At 41.7% G+C, this 16747-nt stretch overlaps 1 protein-coding gene across 2 annotated transcripts in view; it reads right to left on the bottom strand.

Moving 5' to 3' along the window:
* si:zfos-911d5.4 overlaps positions 1 to 16747 on the bottom strand; it is a 247088-nt gene that overhangs the window by 178211 nt on the left and 52130 nt on the right. For both annotated transcript variants that reach the window (XM_043712663.1, XM_043712662.1), the window contains exon 5: positions 4106 to 4334. In XM_043712663.1, the coding sequence (XP_043568598.1) occupies positions 4106 to 4334 (229 nt within the window). The remainder of the gene's footprint in view (positions 1 to 4105; positions 4335 to 16747) is intronic.

Raw genomic sequence — 16747 nt, 5'->3', positions numbered from 1 at the left:
TGAGGGTAAAACTAGAATCACAGAATCCCAATAGTGTAGAGGCAAGCCACTCAGCCCATCAAATTCACACTGACCTGTGAACAGCAACCCACTCAGATCCCTATCCCTGCATTCCCCATGGCTAATCCACTTAGCCTGCACATCCCTGGACACTATTGGCAATTTAGCATGGTCAATCCACCTAACCTGCACATCTGTGGGCGGTAGGAGGAAACCAGAGCACCTGCAGGAAACCCACTCAGACACAGGGAGATTGTGCAAACTCCACACAGACAGTCGCCTGAATCAAACCTGGGCCCCTGGTACAGTGAGGCAGCAGTGCTAACCATTGAGCCAATGTGCTACCCCTAATTAATCAGGGAGAGCCAATGGATGTGATTTAGAGTCATAGAGATGTACAGCATGGAAACACACCCTTGAGTCCAACTCGTCCAAGTTGACCAGATATCCTAAACTAATCTACTTCCATTTCCCAGCACTTGGCCCACAACCCTCTAAACCCTTCCTATTCATAGAACATAGAGAACATAGAACAGTACAGCACAGAACAGTCCCTTCAGCCCAGGATGTTGTGCTGACCATTGATCCTCATGTAAGGTAAACCTAATGTACAAACCCTCAAATTTCTGTGACCATATGCATGTCCATCAGTCTCTTAAATATCCCCAATGACCTTGCTTCCACAACTGCTGCTGGCAACGCATTCCCATACGCTCACAACTCTCTGCGTAAAGAACCCGCCTCTGATATCCCCTCTATACTTTCCGCCAAACAGCTTAAAACTATTACCCCTCGTGTTAACAATTTCTGCCCTGAGAAAAAGTGTCTGGCTATCAACTCTATCTATGCCTCTCATTATCTTGTACACCTCAATTAGGTGCCCTCTCTTCCTTCTTTTTTCCAATGAAAAAAGTCTGAGCTCAGTCAACCTCTCTTTGTAGGATAAGCCCTCCATTCCAGGCAGCATCCTGGTAAACCTCCTCTGAACCCTCTCCAAAGCATCCACATCTTTCCTTTAATAGGGCGACCAGAACTGGACACAATATTCCAAGTGCAGTCTAACCAAAGTTTTATAGAGCTGCAACAAGATCTCACAGCTCTTAAATTCAATCCCTCTGTTAATGAAAGCCAAAACACCATATGCTTTCTTAACAACCCTGTCCACTTGGGTGGCAATATTAAGGGAACTATGTACCTGCACACCAAGATCCCGCTGTTCCTCCACACTGCCAAGAATCCTGTCTTTAATACTCAACTTTCAAGTTCGACCTTCAAAATGCATCACTTCGCATTTATCCAGGTTGAACTCCATCTGCCACCTCTCAGCCCATCTCTGCATCCTGACAATGTCACGCTGCAGCCTACAACAGTCCTCTATACTGTCAACGACACCTCCAACCTTTGTGTCGGCTGCAAATTTGCTAACCCATCCTTCAATCTCCTCATCCAAGTCATTAATAAAAATTACAAAGAGTAGAGGCCCAAGAACAGTGCCCTGTAGAACATTCACCACTGACTTCCAGGCTTCCAGTACTTTCCTTCCACTACCACTCGCTGTCTTCTGTCGACCAGCCAATTCTGTATCCAGACAGCTAAATTTCCCTGTATCCCATTCCTCCTGACCTTCTGAATGAGCCTACCATGGGGACCTTATCAAATGCCTTGCTGAAGTCCATATACACCACTCAACCCTCATCAACTTGTCTAGTAACATTCTCAAAGAACTCAATAAGATTTGTGAGGCATGACCTGCCCCCTCATAAAGCCATGCTGACTGCATTTAATCAAGCCATGCTCTTCCAGATGGTCATAAATCCTATCCCTCAGAATCCTTACTAATACCTTGCAGATGACAGACGTGAGACTGACTGGTCTGTAATTGCTGGGGATTTCCCTATTTCCTTTCTTGAAAAGAGGAATTACATTTGCCTCCCTCCAGTCCTCAGGTACGACTCTGGTGGAAAGCGAGGATGCAAAGATCTTCGCAAGCAGCGAAGCAATCACATTTCTCATTTCCCAAAGCAGCCGAGGACAATCTTCAATCATATACCCATCCAGATGCCTTTTACATGTTGTAATTGCCTCCACCACTTCCTCTGGCAGCTCATTCCATACATGTACCACTTTTTGTTTGAAAAAGTTGCCCGTTAGGTCCCTTTTAAATCTTTCCTCTCTCACCTAAACCTATGCCCTTTAGATTACTTACAGTGTGGAAACAGGCCCTTCGGTTCAACAAGTCCACATCAAATCGCCAAAGCGCAACCCACCCAGACCCATTCCCCTACATTTATCCCTTCACCTAACACTACGGGCAATTTAGCATGGCTAATTCACCTAACCTGCACATTTTTGGACTGTGGGAGGAAACCAGAGCACCCGGGGGAAACCCACACAGACACAGGGAGAATGTGCAAACTTCACACAGTCAGTCGCCTGAGCCGGGAATTGAACCTGGGTCTCTAGCGCTGTGAGACAGCAGTGTTAACCACTGTTCCACTGTGCTGCCCACCTTTAGTTTTGGACTCCCCCAAATCAGGGAAAAGACTTTGTCTATTTACCCTATCCATGCTCCCTTAGCCTCCGATGCAAGGCTTTTGAGAAAATCTCACAGAAGAGATTAAAATTAAAGTGCATGGAATTGGGGGTGGTGTATTTAGATGAATCGAAAATCAGTTAGCAGACAAAACAAAGAGTAAGAATAAATGGGCTTTTTTCTGAATGGCAAGCAGAGGCTAATAGGGTACTGCTGGTGTCAGTACTAAGGCCCCAACTGTTTACAATATATGTTAAAGACTTAGATGAGGGAACTAAGTGTAACATCTCAAATTTGTAGATGACACAAAGCTGGATGGAAGGGTGAGCGATGAGAAGGAGGCACAGATGTATCAGTGTGATTTGAACCGGCTGTGTGTTCAAATGAGTGACAGATACGGTGCAATGTATAGAAATAGGAGGTTATCCATGTTAATAACAAAAACAGAAAAACAAGCTATTATTTGAATGGCTATAAACTGAGGCAGCGAAATGTCTTCGTGTACAAATTGCTGAAAATAACCGTGCAAATGCAACAGGCAGTAAAGAAGACAAAGCATATCTTGGCCTTCATAGTGAGAGGATTCGAGTGCAACAATAAGGATATCTTGCTGAAATTATACAGGGCATTGGTGAGACCACACCTTGAATACTATGTGCAATTTTGGTCTCCTTATCTGGGGAAGGATGTTCTTGCTGTAGGTGGAGTCAAGGGTAGGTTTACCAGACCGATTCCTGGGATGGTGTGACTGATATATGAGCGATTGAATCGGTACAATTGGAGGTAAACAAAATGAGGAGCGATCTCGTAGACACTGATAAAATTCTAACAGGATTATACAGGATAGATGCAAGGAAGACGTTCCCGATGGTGGGATGTCCAGAACTAGGGGTTATAGTTTAATGATAAGGGTTAAACCTTATAAGACTGAGACAAGGAGAAATTTCTTCACCCTGAGAATGGTGAATTGAGAAATTCATTACTATAGAAAGTGGGTGAGGCCAAAACATTGTATTTTCAAGAAGGAGGTGGATATAGCTTTTGTGGCTAAAGGATCCAAGGAATATGGTGGGAGGACAGGATTAGGGTATTGAACTCGATCATCAGTCATGATCATAATGAATGAAGGAGCAGGCTTGAGGGGACAAATGGCTTACTCCTGCTCCTATTTTCTTTGTTCCTACATTGTCTTCACCTTGAGGTCTACCTCACACAATAGATGGATATATAATCACACAAATTAATTTCAATTTATGTTTATTGCCATTATTAAAAAATATTCTTATATTTCAGGATTTGGATATTTAAGATAATCATCTTCTATAAATTCCATAAGGAAATTGTCATGGCTTCCTATTCAAATTTGAAAGTATTTCAAAAATGAAAATTTGCAGCTGTTTTATGTGACATTGAAAATATTGACAGTAGTATTCACATTTATGAGACAAGAAGAGCAATTCCTGGCCTTCAAAAGCACTACTCATTTCTATGTATGATTCATTTTGTAAAGAATATTAGGGTTTTAACTTACTCTGTGGAAATATTACATATGAATCCCACTTCAGTACTCACCAGATAGCCAATGTGGAGAAAAGGTATTGGTGATCCATGACGTAAACCCTTGCTTGAAAGAACAAGTAAAGGATTCAACACTGCATGGAGATATGACCTCATTTATCTGTGATACCTCTTGGTCTAATTCACAGACAGGATTCAGAAGGACTACTCGTGGGAAGAAGACACTCTGGCGAAGACACACACCATTTTTCATCAAGTGATTCCACAAATTCAATGTTTTGGTCTATAGAGTATAGTGAGAAGAGTTAAGTAAGTATTGCGAACATTTAGATTATAAAAGAACACAATGAACTATCAAAAAAAAGGATAATTAATACATGATGACCTAGCACTATTATTGCTCAACTATTAATCCAAAGACCCAGGAAATATTCTGGGGACCCAGGTTCCAATCCTGCCATGACAGGCCATGGAATATGCATTCATTAAAAATCTGGAATTACGAATCTGATAATGAACACTGTTAATTGTTAGAAAAGCCCATCTGGTTCACTAATGTCTTTTAGGGAAGGGAACTGCCATCATTACATCGTCTAGCCTACACGTGACAATGTGGTTGAATGAATTAAAAAGGTTAGAGAACTAAGCTTAGAGAACCTAGTTTGCTTCCAACTCAGGTTTATGGCAAAAAAAAATTGTCAGCCTCAATATTCCAACATCAAACATGAATTTGGGCAGTCTCAATCCCGTTCCTCATGGCAGTTCACAAAATAGCACAACACTATCCTTGGTAGATACGAAAATAGCAGTTTAATTCAGAAGTTATAATACATACATTAAATGAAATGTCCTGTTCTTACTCCTAGAGTTAGCATTAAAGCACTTTCTTCGAGTATAATCTTAATGTTGCAACTAAGTATACCATATCTGATCTGGAATTTCCTGATGACGACATTGGCCACATTAAGTTACCACAGTGTTCAAGTTCCAGCACTAACTGCTCCCATTTTGATGAGCAATAAGAAAACAACAATAAGATAATACCAATTTAAAAACCTTAAACCAGTCATGCTTTTAAATGTAAGCCACACCTCAGCTGCTAACTTGAATCAGAAGCATTATGGGTTCAAGTCCTTTTCTAAAGATCTGCCTACAAGACCCAAGGCTGACACTCCAGCATAGTACAAAGGGAGTGTTGTAGTTGCTGTCTTTCAGATAAGATGTTATGACAGATGCATGTTGAATATCTCAGTGCTATTTGAAAAAGTGCATAAGTTATCTTCAGTGTATTGTACAATACTGAATCTTTTCTCATTATCACAAAAGAAAAGATATCTGGTTATTATCACAGTATTGTTTGTGGCAGATTGGTGTGCAGAAACTGGATTTCTCTTGTATTTACTCCTGCGACATGGGCATCGCTGGTCAAGCTAACATTTATTGTCCATCCTATTTGAGAAGGTGATAGTGAGCTGACATCTTGAACTGCTGCAGTTTGTGTGCTGTAGGTCGAACCACAATATCGTGAGGGACAGTGATATATTTACAAGTCAGGATGATGAGTGGCTTGGAGAAGAACTTTCAGGTGGTGGTAACCCCATGTATCTATTGCCCTTGTCTTTCTAGATAGTAGTGGTCATGGGTTTGAAAGATGCTATCCAAGCATCTGTGGTGAAAGTTTGTATGCATCTTGTAGATAGGACACATTGCTGCAACCGAGCGTCAGTGATGGAGGGAGTGGATGTTTATGGATATGGTGCCCATTAAGTAGGCTGCTTTGTCCTGGATGGTTTTAAGCTTCTTGAGTGTTGGAGTTGCGCTCATCTGGAAAATAGAGAGTATTCCATCACATTTCTGACTTATGCCTTGTCAACGGTGTACAGGCTTTGGTGAGTTGGAAGGTGATTTACTTGCTGCAGTATCTCTGACCTCTGACATGTTCTTGTAACTTCTGTATGTATGTGGCGAGATATTGCATTTCTGGACGTACAGTTTCAAAGCTGAATGTTATGTTTTGTTTTTGCTAAGTCCAAGTTTGTAGCAGGTTTTGTGGAGGGGTTTTCACCATGATGTCAAGCAAGTTTTCTCACCATACTTGCCAAATTTGCACCATCAACAACCTACCCTGCCCTTGTGGGTATTCATGTCATATTCAGGCTCTATCTTACCACACACCATTCTCAAAACACATCACTCACAGATAGCTGCCAAAAGACCGGCATCTCAGCTTTTGAAAAGCTGTCATATGCTCAGACACGGTTGGCAATCCAGCGTTACTCCTCACTGGCAACATCATGACATAGCAGCCACAAATATACAGCACATAAACAGCATACTGACACTACCTCACACATACATTCTCCCATCTTTGTTACCATTTAACCAGGCCATATACTTTACTTGTCTGGAGCAACATCCCATCTAAACATCCTCTAAGTCCGCATTGTCCTCATCCAATGCCATTTTGGACCTGCAGCCTGCCATTGTCCAGGAGGGGAACATAACATACATACAAGCAATTGGACAAATCTAAATATAAGCTTTTATTTACAGACTGTAAAAGGGAACACAAACAAACCAATAGAGGCTGAGTTTCGTCCCCCCAATGTAAATCAGAATATGGCATCATGAGCAATGAACAATCCATGATTTCTGCTGCACCCAACTCTCAGCTATTGATATCAAAAGGATTCTGGAAGGTTTATCAAAATAAAAAAAATGAACTGTGGATGCTGGAAATCTGAAACGAAAACTTAAATTGCTGGAGAAATTCAGCAGGTCGGGCAGCATCTGCGGACAGAAAAGAAGAGTTAATGTTTAGGATCCAGTTACCCTTTTTCAGAACGGAGTTCTTCTTGAGCTCTGAAGGAAGGTCATAGAACCAGATACATTGACACTGCTTTCTCTCCATAGATGCTGGCACACTTGCTGAGTTTCTCCATCAATTTCAGTTCTTAAGAGTCATAGAGATGTACAGCATGGAAACACACCCTTCGGTCCAAACTCGCCCAGGCCAACCAGATATCCCAACCCAATCTAGTCCCACCTGCCAGCACTCGGACCACCTTCCTTTCAAACCCTTCCTATTCATATACTCATCCAGATGCCTCTTAAATGGTGCAATTGTACTAGCCTTCAACACTTCCTCTGGCAGTCCATTCCACACACGCACAACCCTCTGTGTGAAAAAGTTGTCAGAGAGTCATAGAGATGTACAGCATGGAATATCTTTCCCCTTTCACCCTAAACCTAAGCCCTCTCGTTTTGGTCTCTCTGACTCCAGGAAAAAGACCTTGTCTATTTATGCTATCCTCATGATTTTATAAACTTCTAGAAGGTCACCTCTCAACCTTTGACCTCCAGGGAAACAGCCCTACCTATTCAACCTCTCCCTATAGTGCAAATCCTCCAACCTTGGCAACATCCTAGTAAATCTTTTCTGAACCTTTCAAGTTTCACAACATCCTTCTGATTGGAAGGCGACCAGAATTGCACACAATATTCCAACAGTTACCTAACCAATGTCCTGCACAGCCTCAACATGACCTCTCAACTCCTGTACTCAATCTGCGACTCTATTTTCAAGGAGATATGAACCTGCACTCCAAGTTTTCTTTGTTCAGCAACACCTGCTAGAACCTTACCATTAACTGTAGAAGTCCTACTAAGATTTGCTTTCCCAAAATGCAGCATCTCGCATTTATCTAAATTAAAATCCCTCTGCCACTCCTCAGCCCACTGTCCATCTGATCAAGATCCCTTTGTAATCTGAGGTAACCTTCTTCGCTGTCCACTACACCTCCAATCATGATGTCATTTGCAAACTTACTAACTATACCTCTTATGATCACAACCAAATCATTTATATAAATGATGAAAAGTAGTGGACCCAGCACCAATCCTTGTGGCACACCACAGGCCTCCAGTCTGAAAAACAACCCTCCACCAGCACACCAGCTTCGAGCCAGTTTTGTATCCAATTGGCTAATTCTCTCTGTATTCCATGAGATCTAACCTTGCTAACCAGTCTCCCGTGGGGAACCTTGTCGAACGCATAACTAAGTCCATATAGATCAGGTCTATCGCTCTACCTTCATCAATCCTCTTTGTTACTTTTTTAAAAAACTCATCAAGTTTGTGAGACATGATTTCCCATGCACAAAGCCATGGTGACTATCCCTAATCAGTCCTTGCCTTTCCAAATACATGTACGTCCTGTCCCACTGGATTCCCTCCAACAAATTGCCCACCACTGATGTCAGGCTCACCGGTTTATAGTTCCCTGGCTTGTCCTTACCAACTTTCTTAAATAGTGGTACCACGTTAGCCAACCTCCAGCCTTACGGCACCTCATTTGTGAATATCGATGATACAAATATTTCAGCAAGAGGCCCAGCAATCACTTCCCTAGCTTCCTACAGAGTTCTAGGGTATGCCTGATCAGGTCCTGGGGATTTATCGACTTTTATGCTTTCAAGACATCCAGCACTTCCTCCTCTGTAACATGGATATTTTTCAAGATGTCACCATCTATTTCCCTACATTCTATCATCAGGCTTATCGTATCCAACACACCAAAGCTCTGTCATGGATAACAATAGCTTTCAAAATCCCCCACCCTCCCACCCAACATCCTTGTCCTCCTTCTCCTTGGAATTCTGCAGCCATTTCCCAGTTCTTCAGTATCCAGCACACTGCCTTGTTGCGAGCTTCAATTGTGCAGAGCAGTGCACACAAGGATGACGCTGCACATTGCTTCCCAGACTATTCTAATTATACTGGAGGTCCCCCCCAAGACTGAGCCAAGCATTAGAATGACATCTTCAACAGGTTGATCCAAAGTTTTACCATGGCCCTGGTCAAAGTATGGGTGGCATTAAATCTGTGCCCTGGATAAGTCAGGGGATTGTGCAATGGTGTCATGAGCCACGATCATTGGGTATAGCCCTTGTCTCTGCAACTGGTCTTGGAAAGTGCTTGCTCCAAGTGCAGGATATAGGCAACATGTGCATGAAGTGCTAACAGTTATCACAGATAACCTGAAAAGTAATCATATGGAACCTTCTCTTGTGGATGAAGTCCAAAGCATTGTGGTATGCCCATCTTAGTGCAGTGTACAGTCAGTGGCACCCTGCACACAGGAGAAGCCATCCGGTCCTGAATCCTACTGCCCAGGTTATAGTACTGATTACATCATAGGAAAATAAAATGAAATGGTATAAATATGCATAGATGGCATCAGTCACTGTTCTGATGCATTTATAAGTGTATGACGAGAGAACCCTCATAGGTCACCCTTCATACCACAGATGGAGCCAGTTGCAAAGGAGTTCAAAGCAGCTGTCACCTTCATAGCTACTGGGAGAGGATGACCTCCCACTCCTACAAACCTCAGCTTCTCCTCAGGCATCTGGTAAAGGTCTGTCACAATGGCTCAGGACATAGTGAGTCTGTGTCTGTGCCTTGCTTATCTCTAAGAAATGGGAGATGGGGTCAGAAAACTCTGGACCTTCCACACACCTCATGTGGCAATCCCTCCAAAACCTGCATGTTCTTCATCCTCCACAAGAGATTGGTGCTGCTCCAAGCCTTGCCCCATCAACACTAGTACACTACATCCCTCTCTGCCTTCTTAGGAAGGCAGCCACAGTGACCAACATGCCACCAATGGCAAGTGAAAATTACCTAAAATGGAAACGTAAGAATTGAAAGAGGTTCGCAGATCTCACAACTTTCATTGGTGGCAAACCCTTTTGATGTAGGGAAATATGCTGCATCCTGATAACCATCATCTATCTACATTCAGGCTCAGCGTGAGCAGCAATATGGTATAATGTCATGACATCTGAGTGACCACCCCACGTGATCAATAAAGGAGAGCTCCAACACCCTTCCTATCACAGACACACTGTAAATTGAATATTGGCATCTCAATGATCCTCATTTTGGCAGCAATGACTTAAAAAGAGACCAAGGTGAGCCAAAAATGAACCAATAACCATCCAAAGATGCTGTGGGAGGTGAATACAATGAGAAGTTGAATGCTTATTGTGGCTCTGGGATGGGAAGAGGGTATGAGTGCAGCAGGTACTCTGTTTTGATGTAATGTGCTACCTTCAGTAAATTGCTGTGCATGCTGAGCTGAATGAATGATGGAGACATGACCTTCGGGATTTGGTACAGCATGTCTCACTATATGAATAAGTGTTTTCAACCCAAAGATAGAGCAGGTATAAAGGATGCCATCCTTTTCCAGGTATTTGCTGAAAATGTGTTGCTGGAAAAGCGCAGCAGGTCAGGCAGCATCCAAGGAGCAGGAGATTCTCCTGCTCCTTGGATGCTGCCTGGCCTGCTGCGCTTTTCCAGTAACACATTTTCAGCTCTGATCGCCAGCATCTGCAGTCCTCATTTTCTCCTTTTCCAGATATTTGCTGAGTAGCAATTGTTTCTGGAATGTGCGGTAAGCTGGGCATATAATCAGATGTGAAGGACACAGTAGGAGCAGGTTGGTAGTTAAGGAAGCACGTTTGGAACAATGTAGTGAGAATTCCTGATTCGTCTCACAACAAGAATCCCTCTAAAAATCTCACACTTCGCCAAAAATGGTAAGATTCAGTCCCTCAGATTACTTCTATCAAGAGTCCGCTCAACCCTTTCTTAGCAGAGCATCCCATCTATCCTCATAACTGAAGTATTTTACCCTTGAAAGAAACACAAGACTCAGAACTTAACCAATACTCCATATGAGACCAAAACAATGTTTTATAAGTGATCATCAGAACTTAGTTGCTTTTGCACTCTATGGCTTTATTTACACAACCCAAGATTTCATGTCCTTTTAACTATTTTACCTGTCCTGTCATCTTCAAGTAATCTTTTCATACTTTAAGCATTCTGTTGCATGCTCAACTTGCCCCAAAGTGTCAGCAGCTCTCTTTTTTTAACATGCCAGTTGAGAAATCCATTGTGGCTTCTGTACTATTGATTATTACAAGTCTATCTTCTTTGGTCAACATACACTTTTGATAATGGGAAAATTAATCTCATTGCTCCATGCACGATGAGACTGGCCTTATTGGCAAACTTGTAAATACAGCCTGTACGATTTGCTCACCATGTAAGCTTGAATTTGAAATTTAAATAAGGCACCTCAAAGCTATCCTGTGAGATAATGACTACCTCTTCGAGATCACTGCTCAACATATGTCTTGAGTACTCACAGATCAGCCTGAGGCTGTCACCTTTAGACCTGAAAAGTACCCAGTCTACCTTAAATCATTCTAGAGTGTAAGGTACCTCAAATATTTGAGCAAAAGTGGAAGCTACCATTATTGTTCTGTTACTATACAGTAGCAAAATATGTGATACTTTCCAGTAACAGGGTGCTGCTGTGAAACCAAAACGATGCCATGCAAATAAGTAATGTGATATATGAATTTCAGATTATCAGCTGAGGCAAAAGCACAGTTCACTTATGCTTGCTAGAAACCACACATATTCATACGTAGTGTCTTGTCTAGTGCAAGATAAAGTAACATGCATTATGCCTTTGTGAATCAATTAGGGGCATGGGGGACCATGGCTCTCTGGTGCATTCTCTTTGGCAAAGTCTTGACCAATCAGGATTGATCCGCCAAATGATCACCATCCTTTTCTCATGTAATGTTAATTGTTTTCCCTTTGTTGTTGCATTCTTGCATCTACCCTGGTGAGCCTAAGATGAAAAACTTTGACAGCATTTCTCTCTTCTCAGTAATATTTAAGATAATTGAGTCATTGTCCACTAAGAGCCTTTTCCATCCCTTTTCCATCAGGGATAATCAGAATGGTTTTGTGCGTGGAGAATCATGTCTCACAAAACTGATTGAGCTTTTTGGGGATGTGATGAAGAAGATAGATGAGGGCAGAGGAGTAGATGTTGTCTACATGGACTTTGATAAAGCTTTGTCAAGGTTCTGCATGGTAGACTGGTTAGTAAAGTTAGATTACATGAGATCCAGGGAGAGCTTGCTATTTGGATACCAAACTGGCTCGAAGGTAGGAGACAGAGCGTAGTGGTGGAGGGTTGTTTTTTGGATTCCAAGACTGTGACCAGCAGTGTTCCACAAGGATTGGCGCTGGATCCACTGTGGTTTGTCATTTATATCAACAATTTGGATGAGAATTTAGGAAACATGGTTAGTACATTGCAGATGACACTAAAATTAGTTGTATAGTGGATAGTGAAGAAGGTTATCTAAGATTACAAAGGAATCTTGATCAGTTCAGCCAATGCGCTGAAGAATGACAAAGTTTAATTTGGATAAATATGAGATGTTGCATTTTGGTAAGATGAACAAAGGCAGGACTTCTACAGTTAATGGTAGGGCCCTCGGGAATGACGTTAAACAGAAAGACTTATGGATTCAGGTACACAGTTCTTTGAAAATTGCGGCACGGTGGCTCAGTGATTAGCACTACTGCCTCACAGCACCAGGGTCCCAGGTTCGATTCCAGCCTCGGGCGACCCTCTGTATGGAGTTTGCACATTCTCCCTGTGCCTGTGTGGGTTTCCTCTCACAGTCTAAAGATGTGCGGGTCATTCTAAATTGCCCATAGTGTTAGGTGCATTAGTCAGAGGGAAATGGGTCTGGGGGGTTATTCTTTGGAGGGTCGGTGTGGACTGGTTGGGCCGAAGAGCCTGTTTCCACACTGTAGGGAATCTAATTTAATCTAGATAGACAGGGTGGCACAGAAGGTGTTTGGCACACTTGCCTTCACTGCTCAGATCACTGAATATAGGAGTTGGGATGTTATGTTGCGATTGTACAGGATGTTGGTGAGGCCACTTTTAGAATACAATTCTGGTTGCCCTGCATTTGGAAGGATATTAATAAATTGGAGATAAGGTAAATAGCAAAAGGTCTTTTCTGTAGGATGGGGGAGTTCAAAACTAGAGTCATATTTTTTAAGGTGAGAGAAGAAAGTTTAAAAGGACCCGAGGGACTATGTTTTCACACAGAGAGTGGTTTGTATGTGGAATGAACTGACAGAGGAAGTGGTAGATACAGGTACAGTTACAACATTTAAAAGACAGATTGATGAATAAAATAAGTTTAAGAGGGATATGGGCAAAATGCAGGCAAATGGGATTAGTTAAGGTTGAGAAACTTGGTCAGCATGGACAAGTTGGACTGAAGGGTGTGTTTCCATGCTGCATAACTCTATGGCTTGAGAGAAAGGCGGTTGGTCTTGTAACTTCAGGGCATCAGTCTTCCTCAAGTATGGGGCAAAGCAAGAGGCAAGACTCCATGAGATACCACAGGATGTAGGAGGACTAAACCAATGTTGATGACATAATTCTACAAAGCAATGTAGCCATCTGGCCAATTTATATGATTATTTTCCCTGGGATATATTTCCTCATCATTATTCTAGATCCTGCATCTCTCTTAATTTCCTACCAACTTTGCTGTACCAAATTTACTCCATTATTTGGGAGCCTATAGAGTATATCCTGTAACATATTTGCACTTGGGTTCTTGATCCCCTTCGAAGGTCTGGTCTCCCTAGCAGTACAACATTCTACTTAATCAATACTTACATCCTGCCTCATTTTTTTCCTTCCTTACCTTCCTTGAACATCTTTTATCCAGCAATATTTAGCACTCATAGAGTCATAGTCACGGAGATGTACAGCACGGAAACAGACCTTTTGGTTCAACATGTCTAGTCCCACTTGCCAGCATTTGGCCCATATTCTCCTAAATACTTCCTATTCATGTACCCATCCAGATACCATTTAAATGTTGTAATTGTACCAGCCTCCTTTGGCAGCTCATTCCAAACCTCTGCATGGAAAAAAAAACCTTACCCTCAGGTTCCTTTTCAAACATTTCCCCTCTCACTTAAAACCTATGCCCTCTAGTTTTGGACTCCCCTACCCTGGGAATAAGACATTGGCAATTCATCCTATCCATGCTCCTCATGATTATATGAACCTTTATAAGGTTACCCCTTGGCATCTTATACTTCAGGGGAAAATGTCACAGCTTATTCAGCTTCTTCCCATAGCTCAAACCCTCCAACCCTGCCGACATCCTTGTAAATCTTTTTTGAAATCTTTCAAAGTTTAACAACATCTTTCCTATAGCAGGGAAACCAGAGCTGAACAAAGTATTCTAAAAGTGGCCTTCCCAATGTCCTGTACAGCCACAACATGACATCCCAACTCCAATACTCAATGCACCGACCAACGAAGGCAAGTGTGCCAAACACCTTCTTTACCACTCTGCTTACCTGTGACTCAACTTTCAAGGCACCTACACCCCTCGATTTCTTTGTTCAGCAACAGTCCCCAGGACCCTACGATTAATTGTATAAGTTCTGACCTAGTTTGCCTTACCAAAATACAACATCTCACATATATCTAAATCTGCCACTCCTTGGCACACTGGCTCGTTTGACTTAGTCCTGTACTTCCTTTGAGCCAGATCTCCATTATTAACATGACATCATATTTAGCTATCTCCACCTGCAACTCACTAGCCTTATTTAGCACACTTTGTGTATTTACATTTATGCCAAGTAAACTGCATTACCTGTTAGTCTGATCCTATCTGAAGATTTATTATTTCTTACTTTAGTACTATCTGCCTCTCCCAAATCTTCATGTGTCGTCTTTCTCCTTTCTAATAGCACATCCTGGTGTTCATACCTCTCCTACATTAGCTTAATCCTTCCTCAACAAACAAATAAACCATTTTAGGTGGAACATATTCAATCTTCATAGATAGAACTAGACATTTGGATACAGAACTGTATCAAAGGTCATAGACAGAGGGTGGTGATGGACGGTTGCCTTTCAGTCTGGAGGCCTGTGACCAGTGGTGTGCCACAAGGATCGGTGCTGGGTCTACTGCTTTTCATCATTTATACAAATGATTTGGATGTGAACCTAGGAGGTATAGTTAGTAAGTTTGTAGAGGACACCAAAATTGGAGGTGTAGTGGACAGCGAAGAAGGTTACCTCAGGGTACAACAGGATCTTGATCTGGAATGAGCTGCCAGAGCAAGTGGTGGAGGCTGGTACAATTATAACATTTAAAAGGCATCTGGATGGGTACATGAGTAGGAAGGGTTAGGATATCTGGTCAGCACTGCCAAGTTGGACCGAAGGGTCTGTTTACAGCTGCAGTACATCCCTATGACTCTAGATGCAACTGCTTCAAAACCAAAATCTGTATACTCGGAATCTAAAACCTTCTGTCCTGCACCATCTCTTCAGCCATGGATTAATTTCCTCTTTTCTCCTATTTCTATACTCACTGGCATGTGAGACAGTTAGTAATCCAGAGATTACCTTTTAGGTCCTAATTGCTAGTCGCTTTCTAAGCTTCTAATCTTTCTACATATTTATGTTATTGTATCAGTGTGGATCATGACATCCAGTTGTACACCTTCTCTGCTCAGTGACATTCAGGGCCCCACACTAAGGAGACAACATTATACCAACAACAGTTACAAATGACTTCATCACTACAAGGTGTTTTGGACTATCCTGTAAAAGTGAAAGGCATGATATAAAAGCATGTTTTATTTTATTTGTAGAGGAATATCTTATCAAGTGCTATTGGATATTCAGTAAAGTAAGGTCTTCAGCTTTAAGAGATCTGAAAAAATAAACCTAACTCAAACTAACTGTATAACATATTAAAGGCAACATTAAATGGGAAGAGAACTGTTAAAAAGCCTAACTGGCTCACATCAGAACAGTAAATACATGTTATGAATCACTAGTCCACAGAATCAGTTCTGGCAAAGAAATTCCTGAATAAATAATTTTCTAGATGTTTCAGCCAGAAGGCTAAAGGCTATAAATATGTATTATTTTATTTTTGCAGAACAATATCATAAAATATTAATTACATGTGCTTATCTATTTTTAGTGACAAATGCAATAAGGAATAGAAATTTTCAATTTGAACAGTATAATGCTGTATACATAAATATTATTCACTGTATACTACTTCATAATGTGCAAAAACCATTCAATTAAAGGAAGCTATAAAAGCTCCCCAATGAATTGGTAAGTTTACTTAATGAATATCTAGATATTGCACAGTAACTAACCCAGAAGCCTAAATCCATCCCCAGCCAGTCACTCAGTACTCATGTAAGTGGTTTGGCATTCAGATTGCCCAGATTATGAGAGCATGTGCAGTGAAATAATCAAAATAATTTTGAGAACAGGAGAGAAGTAAGATAGAAAGTGCCAGAATCAAATGCCAAGGAGGAATCTGTAACAGGAAATCAACAGGAATGGGAAAGATAGCAGAAATGTAAGACAAAAAAGGGGAATTAGCAACTCAAAAACCACCAAGAATAGCAGCAGGATTAATAGCATTAGAGGCATTATGAACTGGAGTAGGACCAGTAAATTATGAGCCATTAGAAGCAGTAATAGGTAATCCAACACTAGATGATTTGCAAACAGAACAACCATTAGAAACAGACAAAATTGATACCAGATATTAGAAGCTTTGGGAGATGATGGATATAGAGCTGAAAATGTGTTGCTGGAGAAGCTCAGCAGGTCAGGCAGCATCCAGGGAACAGGAGAATCGACGTTTCGGGCTTAAGCCCTTCTTCAGGAATGAGGAAAGTTTGTCCAGCAGGCTAAGAGAAAAGGTAGGGAGGAGGGACTTGGGGGAGGGG

Source organism: Chiloscyllium plagiosum, chromosome 22 (genome assembly GCF_004010195.1).
Source record: "Chiloscyllium plagiosum isolate BGI_BamShark_2017 chromosome 22, ASM401019v2, whole genome shotgun sequence".
Lineage (NCBI taxonomy): Eukaryota > Metazoa > Chordata > Chondrichthyes > Orectolobiformes > Hemiscylliidae > Chiloscyllium > Chiloscyllium plagiosum.
Note: the sequence above shows the minus strand (reverse complement) of the source record. Positions and strands in the feature narration are given on the sequence as shown.